Raw genomic sequence first — 12,637 nt, 5'->3', positions numbered from 1 at the left:
TGAGTGCCAGAGGCACCGGCCGTCGCCCGACGGCAGCCCGCCAGACCCACCCCAAGCGGGCCCCTCGGGCTGGAAAGCCTGCCGCCCGCGGTGGCTTCGGGGCCGCTGCCCGGGCGACGTGGATTCCCGGACCGGGAGTTCCCGGATCCGCTGGGTTCCAGGGGGAAGAGTCCACTTCAACTCCTGAGGCTGTTTTCACTTTCAGCACGAAGTCAGCTGTGGGTTTCGTGGGCGCAGAACCTGCAGTGCTCAGAGTCGCAGGTCTGCCTTTTGTTTACTCTCAACTCCTGGGCTCCGGATTGGGCCACGAATGACCCTGACGGTCAGACAGCACTATTCCTTGTCCTGGCAGAGAGCAGCTATGAAAGTACTGTGATTCTATTATCTCATAGCTACTTTCAGCAAAAGAAGGTGGTAAGGCTGTCCTTTTAAACAATGGTAGCTCTTGAACTTTGACATACCAAAGCAGTCCTCCTTTAGGTAGGACCCAAGAAAGCTTGATGGAAATCAAGAGTTCATCTCTATTGTAGCTTCAGAAATCAAATCAAGACTTACATAAATCAGTACATCAACTGTTCTAATCAGTTCTTTGAAAAATAATTTTGAAAAATAAAAAGACTTTTTATCCCAAAACATGTTTTGAGAATTAAATTTGTACAGAATTTGTAAAGTCTTTAGATGTATTTATAGAGATAGTTTTTTGTTTTTAACTCAGTATGTCCTTCAAACCCAACTGACAGAGGTCAGGATGTGAAATAAGACCACATAATAACATCCCTGTTTCTTAAGGGGGTAGGAGAGTAAAGAGACAAAGTGTAACATTATGCTGCTATTGTGGCAGAGATAGCTAATGGAATGTTTCATTTCCAAATCTGCAGTTTTACTTATTGTTAGAGATAATTTTTCATCAATAAATTAGATGAACTGGTTAAATCCTATATGAAATTATTAAAAAGTTAATTTAATTTTGAATTGATTTACCAGATTGTTAAAAGTGATTTTTAATGGGTGGTGTTGACTGGGAGGTTTTTGGAAAAGTAAATATCATATGCCTGTTTGTTCCATTACATTATGTTATTAAACTTCTTGATTATTTGCCATGATACTCTTAAAGCACACATTTAAAGGGGAAAAAAGTAATCTGTAAGACCATGTCTCCTTAAAGAATATCTATCTATAGGATTTATTATGAAATGAAAGTAAAGATAAAGCTAATTTAAGAAAGATCAAGAAGTAAGCTACATTCTGGTACAGAGAGGTTAAAAGACATTTTAGGATTATAAAATTTAAATGTTTCACATAGATACTTAAGGATTTGTGTGCATGTGTGTGTGTGTGTGTGTGTGTGTGTGTAAACTAATAGTTCTCTTTGAACATAGTGTTTTCCAGAAGTTTAAAGATCCTACCTTCTTTCGTATCTTGTTCTTTAAAAATATAGAACTCAGGAGGCTGAGAGAGGAGGATCACTTAAACTCAGGACTTTTTGAGGCCAGGCTGGGCAACACACTGAGACCTTATCTCTTAACTAACAAAACCAAAACCAACCAACCAACCAAAAAACAAAACAAAACCCTGGTTTAAAAAAAAATGTAGAGAATTTATTACACTGATCTGTTAGGAAGAATTGATAAGAATTCTGATTGTTGCAATAAGTTTGAAATCATGTACAGAGGACTAAAAGTGGTACTGCTATATCCAAATTACAAAAGGACATCCAGTTCATAGTTGGTCCACAACAAACTAAAAACCTTCAATAACTAATCAAAATGACAGAATGTGGGATGGACACACAAGTACCTTGCTGGGTGTATAGATAGTTGTTAGTAAGTACAATGGGACCTGACTCACTAGAACTGGAGAGGTCCCTGAAGACCCTATCGCCAAGGCTGGGGTCTTAATGCAGCTACCCTGACTTCATACCTGCATCCACAAACCCTAGGTGAAGCTGAGGAAATCCTTGATTATGGTTTCCAGAGCCCCAGCTTGATCATTTGTCCTACATCTGGTACTTCCCTCAAAGATTTCAAATTGCAGCAGATTATGGGAAGTACATTTAGGAAGAACAATGTGGGGGAAAACCCACTAAAAAACCAAGGACTATTTTCACTGATGAAAAAACACTACTTCAGCAAGATCTTCTCATCATTCATAAACATCATACCCTTACACTACTAGGTTATTATCTAACCATATCAGTACCAGATGGTGAATTATAGTCCCAAGATCCTGAAATCTGAGTTACAGATAGAGATACAGAAAACCTGATTGCCCCCATGATACCTATTATATTTAAAATAACAATGATATATTAATCTAAACACTCTTGAGCCAGCAAAAAGAAACTAATACTATTTTGGTAGAAATTAAGGCACTGGCTAGGCTAAGAGAAGTCAACCTTTAGCACTTACGCTGTGACATTTACTGTTCATTCCCTGCATATATCAGGAACTGGGCGGCCTATATCTTGGCCATAAAGTTTTTCTGGGGTTTAGAAATAGTTTACGTTTTCATCACCAAATTGTTGGAATAATACAAAGTGAAGGAGTCATTTTCAGGTTCTGAAAAGCATTGCTAGAAGTAAATCTCAGTTGTCTAAATCAGTAGTACTTGATCTGTTTCTGTGATTTTCCTGGTGTTCCATTTCTGGAACAATATCATATTAAGAAACCTTTGCAGTGAGACCATCGTGTGATATTATCCAAAAATGGAAAAAAAAAAAAAAAAGGGGGCAGTGAAAGAGAAGGCAGGCTGAAGAAACCCCAGGACCACTTTATGAGGAAAGTGCAATCTGTTGGAGGTGTGCAAAGTCTTACTTGAGAATGAGGTGTTTAAGATTTTCACATTTAAGAAAACTTCTGTTAGACTCAGAGTTTGATAGACTATGAAATGATGATGTCCTTTTTTTTTTTTTTTTTTAATAATGAAGATTTCCTTGAGTCCCATGACTTTTGAAGTTCAGGCAAAATGTACCACTTGGGTGGAAGAAAAGGATGCATTTTGAAATAATAATAAATACAATGTCCTTTTACAGCCTGTTTTATTTCATCATGAAATTTGGTTTACAATCTTAGAAAACTAAAATCTTAGTCCTCCACAGGACTTTAGCGTCTATCCTAAATGCTTCCCTGTAAGGCAACATGAGTAGAAATCTGTTAATGACTCCCGTACTTCTTCTTTTGCATATAAGGTATGATACCTCTGGGGATAAAATTAAAGAAATCTACATGGCCTAATTGGAGAGATCAGAAGTAAGCAAATTCTGGCTTTGCTCTAAATCTGTTTCTTGATTGCTGATGAGTCTTTTAGCCCCTCAGTGTCCCCATTCCTAAAGAGAAATAGTATTGTAGTGAAGAGGCATTCCAGTACAAAGCTTCCAAAACAGTGTGTGTGGGGGGGGATAAGCCACATGGCAGCGCTTTGTTATCTTTGGAAGAAAAGATAACAACTCCAAGGGATGCTGATGGAAGTACCGTTTTCAACACCGTTTGTTAAATTAAAAAAGAAAGCCGTCACTAGCTATTTGTGGTTGTATGAAGAAGTTGTTCTGTCATAGATGAGCTAGCTGTTAGCAGATCTGCAATGGCATATCCTGTGATACAGCAAAGCGTCACTGTGTATTCATTCTTGTATATCAATTTGCTGTATTCACAGGTGTGATTATGTATTGCTTACAATGATGGTATGCCTGTAATTTTAAGTTGTAACTTCAGCACTCATGGAAGAATATTGAAAGACATTGCTAATTTCTAGACTTCTGGGTTATGAATCCTTCTGTATGTTATTATTATCAGCTTACACTGATTTTTTTTTTAAAAAAAAAAACATGTTTGAATGTAGAAACTTGTATGAGTTGAATTTAGATGTGAAGGAGGGTCCAGATGTTTCTGACTGATAATCTGAAGGTCACTCTAACCTGGCTGATTAGGTACCAAGTATTGAAAGGCAAAGATAGACTTGACTACCCTGTATTTCCAGTTACATTTTAATTCCAAAGTAACTAGCTCTTTAGTCACTGAAAACAAAACACTTTTAGCCTCTAACTTTAGAATACATGAAATCCTACTTTGAAAGCATTCATACTCATTAAAAGCTCAACTCCTGATCCATGTTTGCATAAGGATTTGGGTATTACTTAAAATAGCCATATAACGAGCTAATTCTTAGCAAATTAATACTCACCTCCCCATCCTTAACCTGGGATATTTAGAAGAGAAGGAAGCCACTAAGCTGAAGACACTGGAGGGAAATACAAAATAAAGATGAAAAGTTAACCTTAAATTCTAATCTGGGCCATCAAATTTCTAGTGAGTAATAGTAATAGTATTATTTTGATACCCACTTTGTGACAGCTTCCCATTTTTAAACTAAGTTGGCTAGATATAAATATATTTTCATCTTCTAATGTTTAAAATTTTTATCTTTTGCCCCATATTTTTTCTGGATTTGGATACTAATCTTTCTTCTTGGCATATTGCAATGGTTCTAACCTCCAAGGAAGAAAAATAAACCCCTCTGATAAAAATACATATTTTCAAGAAAGATAAATTATGTGGAGATGATTCATTCATATTATTCAAGTATTCACCAATGAACTTCCTTAACCACTGTGATCAAAATAATTTTGCCTATCAATATTTCATTTGAAATATTTTATTTTGGTGTAAAAAAGACCTCATGATAGCACCAAACTTATGTCTTGAACAACCAGCACCAAATGTAAAACATAATACTAGTTCTGCTTATTCATTCATTGATCATACATGTAGAAGCCTACTATGTGCTGGACTTGGTGAGAACAGTTGTGAACAGTTCTGAACTAGACAAGAAAAGTTCTTGTTCTGATAGGTCTAGTATTTTAGGAGGGGAAATCAATGCCAAGGACATAAAGAAATGTAGTAGTTTCAAATATTCATAAGTATTAAGAAGAAACAGAACAGCAACACAAGGGCACTGCCCCTTGGCTGAGTGTCTACAGGTGGGCTTGGGAAGGGCTCTTTGATCCAAGGACAGGCTCATCCGTAGGCGGGGAGGGGCTTTTTAGAAAGGGAGACTGGCAAGGACATTGCCTCCTGGTGGAAGCCATCATAACGGGCAGGGACTGGGAGAGGCAGGAAGGGGCAAAATGATGTGAACCTTGTTAGTGGAGAGAAGGAGCATGTTCTCTATTTTAAACGTAATAGGAAGCCACAGAGGTGGATAAGCAGAGGATTAAGAGATCTGACTTGGATTTAAAAGGAATCCTTTGTCATCTTCTAATACATACTATGTTTTATATTATGTTTGTCAAACATCTTTAAAAATATATTAAATATATTTATAGGGCCATAATATTTGTGTCATACCAAAATGGTAGGAATATTCAATAATCTAAGTGACATTTTGAATCAAAATATTCAATAACTTTGTAGCAAAACTAAGTACCTGTAGGAGAGATATCTTTTTCTCTATGAAACCCCCAACTCTAAGTTAAAAGCAGCAATTTTGATTACTTGAGATGAAATTAAAATGTCCTGCTTTTTCTTCCCCCAGTACTAGGGATTGAACCTAGGGGTGCTGTACTACTGAGCTATATCCCCATTCATTTTTATTTTTGAGAGAGGGTCTCCCTAAATTGTTCAGTTTGAACTTGAACTTGCCAACCTCCTACCTCAGCCTCCTAAGTAGCTAGGATTACAGTGCCACCCACACCTGCCTGAAATGCCTTACTTTATTTATTTTTGGTTTTTTAGTGGTGCTGGGATTAGAACCCAGGGCTTGTGCATGTGAGGCAAGCACTCTTCCAACTGAGCAATATCCCCAGCCCCAAAATGCCTTACTTTATAAAAAAGTGAATAATAAGTCATTTCATATAAATGTAATTATTAGATAAGTGTGATAGAACTGCCTAATGAGAACTTCCAACAAGTAGAACTAATTTTGGGGAGGCTGGGATTAAGTGCCATTTTTTTTCAATGAGATAAAAATACATATAGACAGGTCCAGGGACACTTTGAAGTGTTCAGAGACGTGTTTTGGTGTTACTGGGTCACTTTTCTTTTAGAAACCACTTGGAAGGAACACCTGAGCAGCAGGTGTTGGCACTGGCTTCAGGCCTATTTCTTTATGATTGAGGTCACATTCTGAGGGACTAACCTGGGTACTTGGTCCACATCTCCTTTTCTCTCCTCCCAATTCCAGGCCTAAGTGTATAAAAGTTCAGTTTATTCTTACCAAGGCAAAACTCAAAGAGAGTCACGGGTCTGTGAGCTTCAGTAGAGACAGATGCATAGACTGTGATTTTCTCTGGAACACACATGGTTCATCTGTTTTCCTAGTGGAATGTGGGAGAAGAGACACCCAATGCTCTGTACGATAGTCCCCTGTGGGAATGTAACAGGCCTCTATACATTCCAAACTGAAAGGAGAAGAAAGTTTGCTTATCTCATCCAGTACTTTTAATATATGTTGATTATAATTTGATAAGTTGATGTTTCCACATATGATTATACAGCACTAAGATTAGAAAATGAAAAGGGAAGTGTGTCATAGTTTCAGTGCAGATTCTTTGAAAAGTGTACATGTTTCTTTGCTGCACTTTTGTTAAGTATCATTCTAAAACTCTTGGTTTGTTTTGCACCTTAATTGTGAAACTCACAAAGACTGAACGTATCACCTTGCAATAGCACTTCTTATGGATGGACAAACATTGCCCAAACTTCATAGTCTACCTTATTAATGAATTTTACTTCTAGTTAAATCTTATTTTCAAAAATTAAAACCATTTTGAAGGTGAATATTTTTCAGTATTTGATGATATCTTAAAAAATGTTAAACATGGTAGAATAACAAGTGGAAAGGGGCTGGGGCTGTAGCTCAGTGGCAGAGCACCTGCCTCGCATGTATGAGGCACTGAGTTCAATCCTCAGCACCACATAAAAATAAACAAATAAAGATATCAAAAAAAAAAAAAGAATACCAAGTGGAAAACAATACTGTGCCTCACCTTTGAAAGAAAAGTACACATATACACAAGAAAGTAATGTGGGCAAAAATGTGCCAGAATTTTAATAATGGTTAACTCTGAGTGATGAGATTTGGGGCTTTATTTTAAAAAAAAATATTTTTGCAAATTCTCGACTATTTTTATGCTCTATTTATTATATATAGTATATATAATATATATACTAAAATATGTATCTATAGACTCTAGACTAAATCAAAGGCATTTTGTAAAGGTGTGACAGTCAAGACTACAGTTTCAGTGAGATGTGGCAGATGGCACTCAGAAAGGCTATCCAAGGATAAATCACTCCTTGGGAATGCCATCAAAGATAAATATTAGGGTGATTAATGCCTTTTCAGTTGAATCAAACTAATGCAGAGAAACTTTTAAGAGTTTAGCAAGGAATTAGGAGGACATAAAGGACAGAAAATCATTAAAATAGGAGAAGTGGAGTTGAAAGAATAGGATGTCAGGAAACCTTTGTTCTGTTGTAGGCAGTCTTCCTTCTGGACGTATGTCCTTGAACAGGTCATGACCTCTCTGGTCTTGGTTTCTTTAACTGGGAAGTAAGGAGGTTGAACAAGAGGATGACTATTTTTAGTGCTATGATTTTATGAATCTAGATTCCCAAAGGACATGTTTAAATTTTTGGTTTTACAGGAGAAAGTCAGCATATAAATGGGCCTACGCACTGCCTATGCCGCAGCCCTGGTGACAGCTGAAGGAAGCTGATCCTTGCCTGGTGCCCCTTCCCTGTCTTCGCCCTGCTCTTGGATGCACTCCTCTGCATTCTGGGAAAATGAGGCGATGGCCTTCATCACTGAGGGGCTCTTGTTCTTTTGGAGATCTGCTAGAAGGATATCAAGGGCAGTGGCACCCAGGGCAGTGGGTATTCCTGCCCTCCTCCCCCTTCTCTGCCAGGCTGAGACTCTCGGGGTGACGCCCCTGCCCAGTTACAGCTCCTACCAGATCTCCTTCCATGGCTTCAGCTTTTGTTCATCCTCAGTGTTCCTTGTGGGATCTCCTAACTCTGACCACATTTCTGTGATTATTATTTTCATTAATTTGTCCAAAATCCCCCTTTGAACTGTGCTTCCGATATCCTGCCAGGACTGGGCGAATAATACATTCAGGGGATTCATTTTTCTGATTCCCACGACTTTGTTCATACCCAGTCTTTCCCATCTCACTTAGGGTAGGGGCCTAAGCTCTGACAATGACCCTCTGCTCCAACCACCTCTGTCTCCTTGTTCTTCTTCCACCCCACTGAAGGACCCCACATAGAACCTCTATGCTAGCCATGCTGTCTGCTGAGTCCCTGAGCTATCTGCCCGGCTAATGTACTCACCTTCAAGTCTGAGCTCAAGGTCAGCTTTTCAGTGAGTCCTGCCCTAAGTACGGCGAGGCTGCAAGCCTCCCTACCCTGCTTTTTCTTCTTTCTATAGCACTTATATTTTAGCATACTATTTTATTTATTACTTATTTTGTTTATTTATCTTTCCATACTAAAATGGATTACTCCAAAAGGGAAAGAATTGTCATATATCTTACTCATTCTTATATCCCTGGAGTCTGTGGCAGAGTGTGGCACATGTGAGAATCTCAGCAAATATTGTGTAAACGAATGAACTTTTCATAACACTGTACAACATTTCACTCAGTATTTTGGAAGTAAAGAAATAAGCGTGTCTAACATCAAGGAACATTGGTACACTGGGAAATTCTCTGCAAAGACAGATTTTATTCGTTTAAGCATGTATTTTGAAGAAGAAAAAAGAGATCATTTTAATTATTAGACAAAGAAGGTTTCTTTACCTTTTTATTAAAGCATTTCCTTCTTTGTAAAAATTTTAAAAATTGCTGGATATGGTGGCACACACCTGTATTTGCAGTGACTCAAGAGGCCGAGGCAGGAGGATTGAAAGTTCAAGACCAGCCTCAGCAATTTAGCAAGATCTTCTCTTAAAATAAAAAAATAAATAAAAAGTACTGGGGGTGGAGATCAGTAGTAAAGTGTCACTGAGTTCAATCCCCAGGACACACACACACACATTTTTTTTTCAGAAAATATTGCAAGCTACATATTGGATCATATACAGAAGTTTAAAGAATACAGTATTTTTAGTGTTCTACAGACAGTAGAAGAGAAAAGAATACACATTACTTGACATTAGCCATTTTTAAACATATTTGATTCAGGAACATTGAGGTTTTTAAAATATTTGGTATAGCAGTTTAAGTAACATTTCCTTTACCTAGAAAAATCTAATAAATAGAACTATTCTAAGGGTAAACAGTTCTTATTTAGTATTGTGAGTGTAGGCATATAGATAAATCACTGTAGAAACAAACTATTGGAAAAAAAGTTTTCATTTTGAATTCCCGGAGTCTAAGTGCTCTGGCTTAATGAATACCTAGGTTTTTTTTTTTTTTAAATGTCTTTTATGGGCTCTTTGGGTTTTGTTTTCCTCTTCTGTTTGGTTTGGCTGCTCTCATTTACATACTTGTTCTCATTAGGTTTGAATTTCAGTGCAGGCCCCCTCTGCAATGGGAACAAATGTCTCACCATGTGACCCAACTTTCCATTACACACTGAGGCATGTGCCCTCCCAGAGGCAAAGCATCCATAACTGGTACACAAGAGAGGGAACCATCACATAAAAGAAGTCAAATTTGAGGGCATTTTTCCTTAGTGTTAATATAGTTTCACCATAATAATAATTCAGAATAATCAGCTAATGACCACAAATGAATTATTTTTAAAACATCGTTTCCTTGGCATAAAATACCTAACGTTTCTAATTAGATGGTAATTTTCATAGCCACCATGGCATTTGGTATGTCCTAACCACCTTTCATCAGAAGTCTTCAGACCCCTGGGAAGAAGCTCATTACACCCTGAAACAGTTCTGGGTATGAAGAACAAGTTTGGCTGATGTTCTGTATCCATTTTTAAAAATTTTTTTATTTGTCAATGGGCCTTTATTAGTTAATTTATTTACATGTGGTGCTGAGAATCGAACCCAGTGTCTCACATGCTAGGCAAATGCTCTACAACTGAGCCCCAGCCCCAGCCCCATTCTGTATTCACTTAGATGCTGTATTGTGTGGCAAAGATTTAAACTGCACTAGGAGACTTCTCAGTAATGCTTCAGCCAAGTAGGAAGCAGAGGCAGCAGGAGAGATTCAGAAGAGCTGAAAGTCAATCCCCAGGTAAGAGTCTGGGCAGAATTCTGAAACTCATTGTTTTATTCTTTAAAAACTAAGTAAATAAATGAATTGTACAGGCTACTCCAGTAGTAGGGTCACTATTAATATCCACAAAAATCACTCGTTGTATTTCCAGGGAGCTCTATGAGATTATTTTTCTGGTGGCATGTATTATTTTACTTTTGGCTAGAAAGTCAAGGTAGAACAGTATTAAGAATAGCTGTCAATAAATTGAGAGTATAGTTCAGTGGTGGGGCACTTGTTTGGCAGTAGGAGGTCCTGGGTTCCTATTCCCAGCTCTGAAAAAAAAAAAAAGAATAGCATTAAATAAGTGTAAACCTCATCATAGCTCTTTTTATATCTCTGGTCAGACCTTCTACACATGGAGCACTTTATGATCGTCAGACCTTACCATGCATTATATCTTTGGGTCCTTGTAAACCTATATCTGTGTGACCTTTGGCAGGTCACTGAGCCGCAGCTTTGACTTCTGTTTGGTAAGCTAGATTGAATAGATGCCCTCTACCATCCTTGGGAATGCTTCAGAATTAATAACAGAGTACTTGAGCACATTGTGACCTCTTTCAAAGAAAAGCATTGTTACAATTACAAATCTTTATCATCTTTGTAGCTTAGGAAACTAAAATTTAAAGAGATTAAGTAAATTGGCCTTAAGTATTTAACCACATGAGTCTCAAGAAACACACAGAATTATAGATTAAAAGGTTGATTTTTATAGTTTAGGTAAGAAATTTGAAATTTAATTATATAGGGCAAAATATTGCCTCATAAATAGAGAAGGGAACTTTCTAAACAGTATAATCAGATATTCATTCTGAGCCATGAACTCATTAATTTTAATTAACTGTGTCAAACCGAATATGATTTCATCAGTTATTGGTTAGCATTCAGGCTACATATGACAACTGATGAAAAGATACCAACTTGGAGTTGATTAATCCCAGAGTTATTTTGAATTATATAGGCTGAAAAGAGAAATAGGAAACATTTTTTGTTAAAAATAATATTTTCCAAATATATATTCAGAATAATATTGCATTAGCATAATTAAAATGATTATCCTTGCCTCCAATATTATTTCATGTAACTTAGACATTAGACTAAAATCTTAAGAATATTGGATATTTTATAAAATGTTTGAGTTTGAAGGGAATGATATCCCCTACCTTGAATTACTGAGATTTATTATAAATATTATGACCTAAATCCATATGATTGAAATATTATTTGTATTTAGTAAACATTAAGATCAGAAAATGATCATTTGAAATATTTTAAATTTTTTTATAATGGAAAATGAAAATACACAAATATTTCAAACATTTGTAAAAATAGAACTGCCTAGTGGATGATAACACTGGCATGATCTTCTGGTCTCTCAGAAGAGACAGAGACAGTGGGGAGCAGGGAGAGGTGGACCCGTGTCAACCATGAGCCAGGAAGAGTGGTAGGTGCTTTATGGACATGTCTTCTTTGAGCTTTGTGGGATAACTACATGGGATAAAGAGGAGCCATTATGGGGATTCTTGTTTTGCTTGGAGACCTCAGGCGTGTGGAAGCAGGTAAGGGATGGCTGGCCAGTGGAGAAGCAAGGTGGCTGCTGGGAGGTTCTTTCCTGAGGAGTGAAGGGGCAGGAGGGCTGCTCCCTCTGTGAGAGCAATGGACCAGGTAGGCCTGGGGTGCCACGGCTGAGTGAGCAGGAATGGTGGGCACCATCACTGTGCTTGGACAAGTTTCTCTGGAGGACTTTCTATTTCCTTTATTAAAGAGTGGGCCTTTGTAATATTAGATGAAGATTTTATTTTTTTCTGTTCTTAAAAAAAAAAAAAAAGGTGGTGGTGGTGGCCTGTCATTCTATTTTAATTCAAATGCAGATGTGTCTTTATCTGGAATGTATGTGTAACTGTGTTGGAATTAGACTGTCCAGAGTCAGACTGTCTTCACACAGCAGAGGAGCAAATTCCCGGGATACCAGGCGGTGCTTTCTGTAGACTGCCACTGTCTCCTGTCCCAGAGAAGAGGACACTTGCTTCCAGCCCCAGCTCTGTAAGGGGCAGGTCACCTCACCCCTCTGGGACCCTGTTTTTCTTCCTCTAGAAATAAGGAGACTACACCCCACAATCCTAGACCCCCTTTCCACCTTTCTGTTCTGCAGTTCCCTGAGACAGAAATGGCAGCTTATTCCTGAGGCTTCTTAGGAGAAAAAAGCCCCAAACAGCTACCTTCCACGGTAACAATCTCTGCTCCACACATGTTGGTGTTCCAAAGATTTAAAGTTTTTAAAGTTCATCAATTCTGTAGACTCTGAGGGAGGCAGGGCCATTGATATTTCCAGACAGCATTTGACTGTTTAGCATTGTTAGAAAATATTTCTTTTCTTTTTTAAAGAGAGAGAGAGAAAATTTATACATATATATATATATA

At 37.7% G+C, this 12,637-nt stretch overlaps 1 protein-coding gene across 1 annotated transcript in view; it reads right to left on the bottom strand.

Annotated features, from left to right (window-relative positions):
• The window catches only part of Tsc22d2 (TSC22 domain family member 2), an 89,819-nt gene that overhangs the window by 51,687 nt on the left and 25,495 nt on the right, over positions 1-12,637 (bottom strand). Inside the window, exon 4 of the mRNA XM_015486731.2 lies at positions 51-150. Coding sequence (XP_015342217.1) covers positions 51-150 — 100 coding nt within the window. The remainder of the gene's footprint in view (positions 1-50; positions 151-12,637) is intronic.

The sequence above is a fragment of the Marmota marmota genome, unplaced genomic scaffold, assembly GCF_001458135.2.
Source record: "Marmota marmota marmota unplaced genomic scaffold, marMar, whole genome shotgun sequence".
In the NCBI taxonomy this organism is placed as follows: domain Eukaryota; kingdom Metazoa; phylum Chordata; class Mammalia; order Rodentia; family Sciuridae; genus Marmota; species Marmota marmota.
This window is presented reverse-complemented; position numbering and strand designations above follow the sequence as displayed.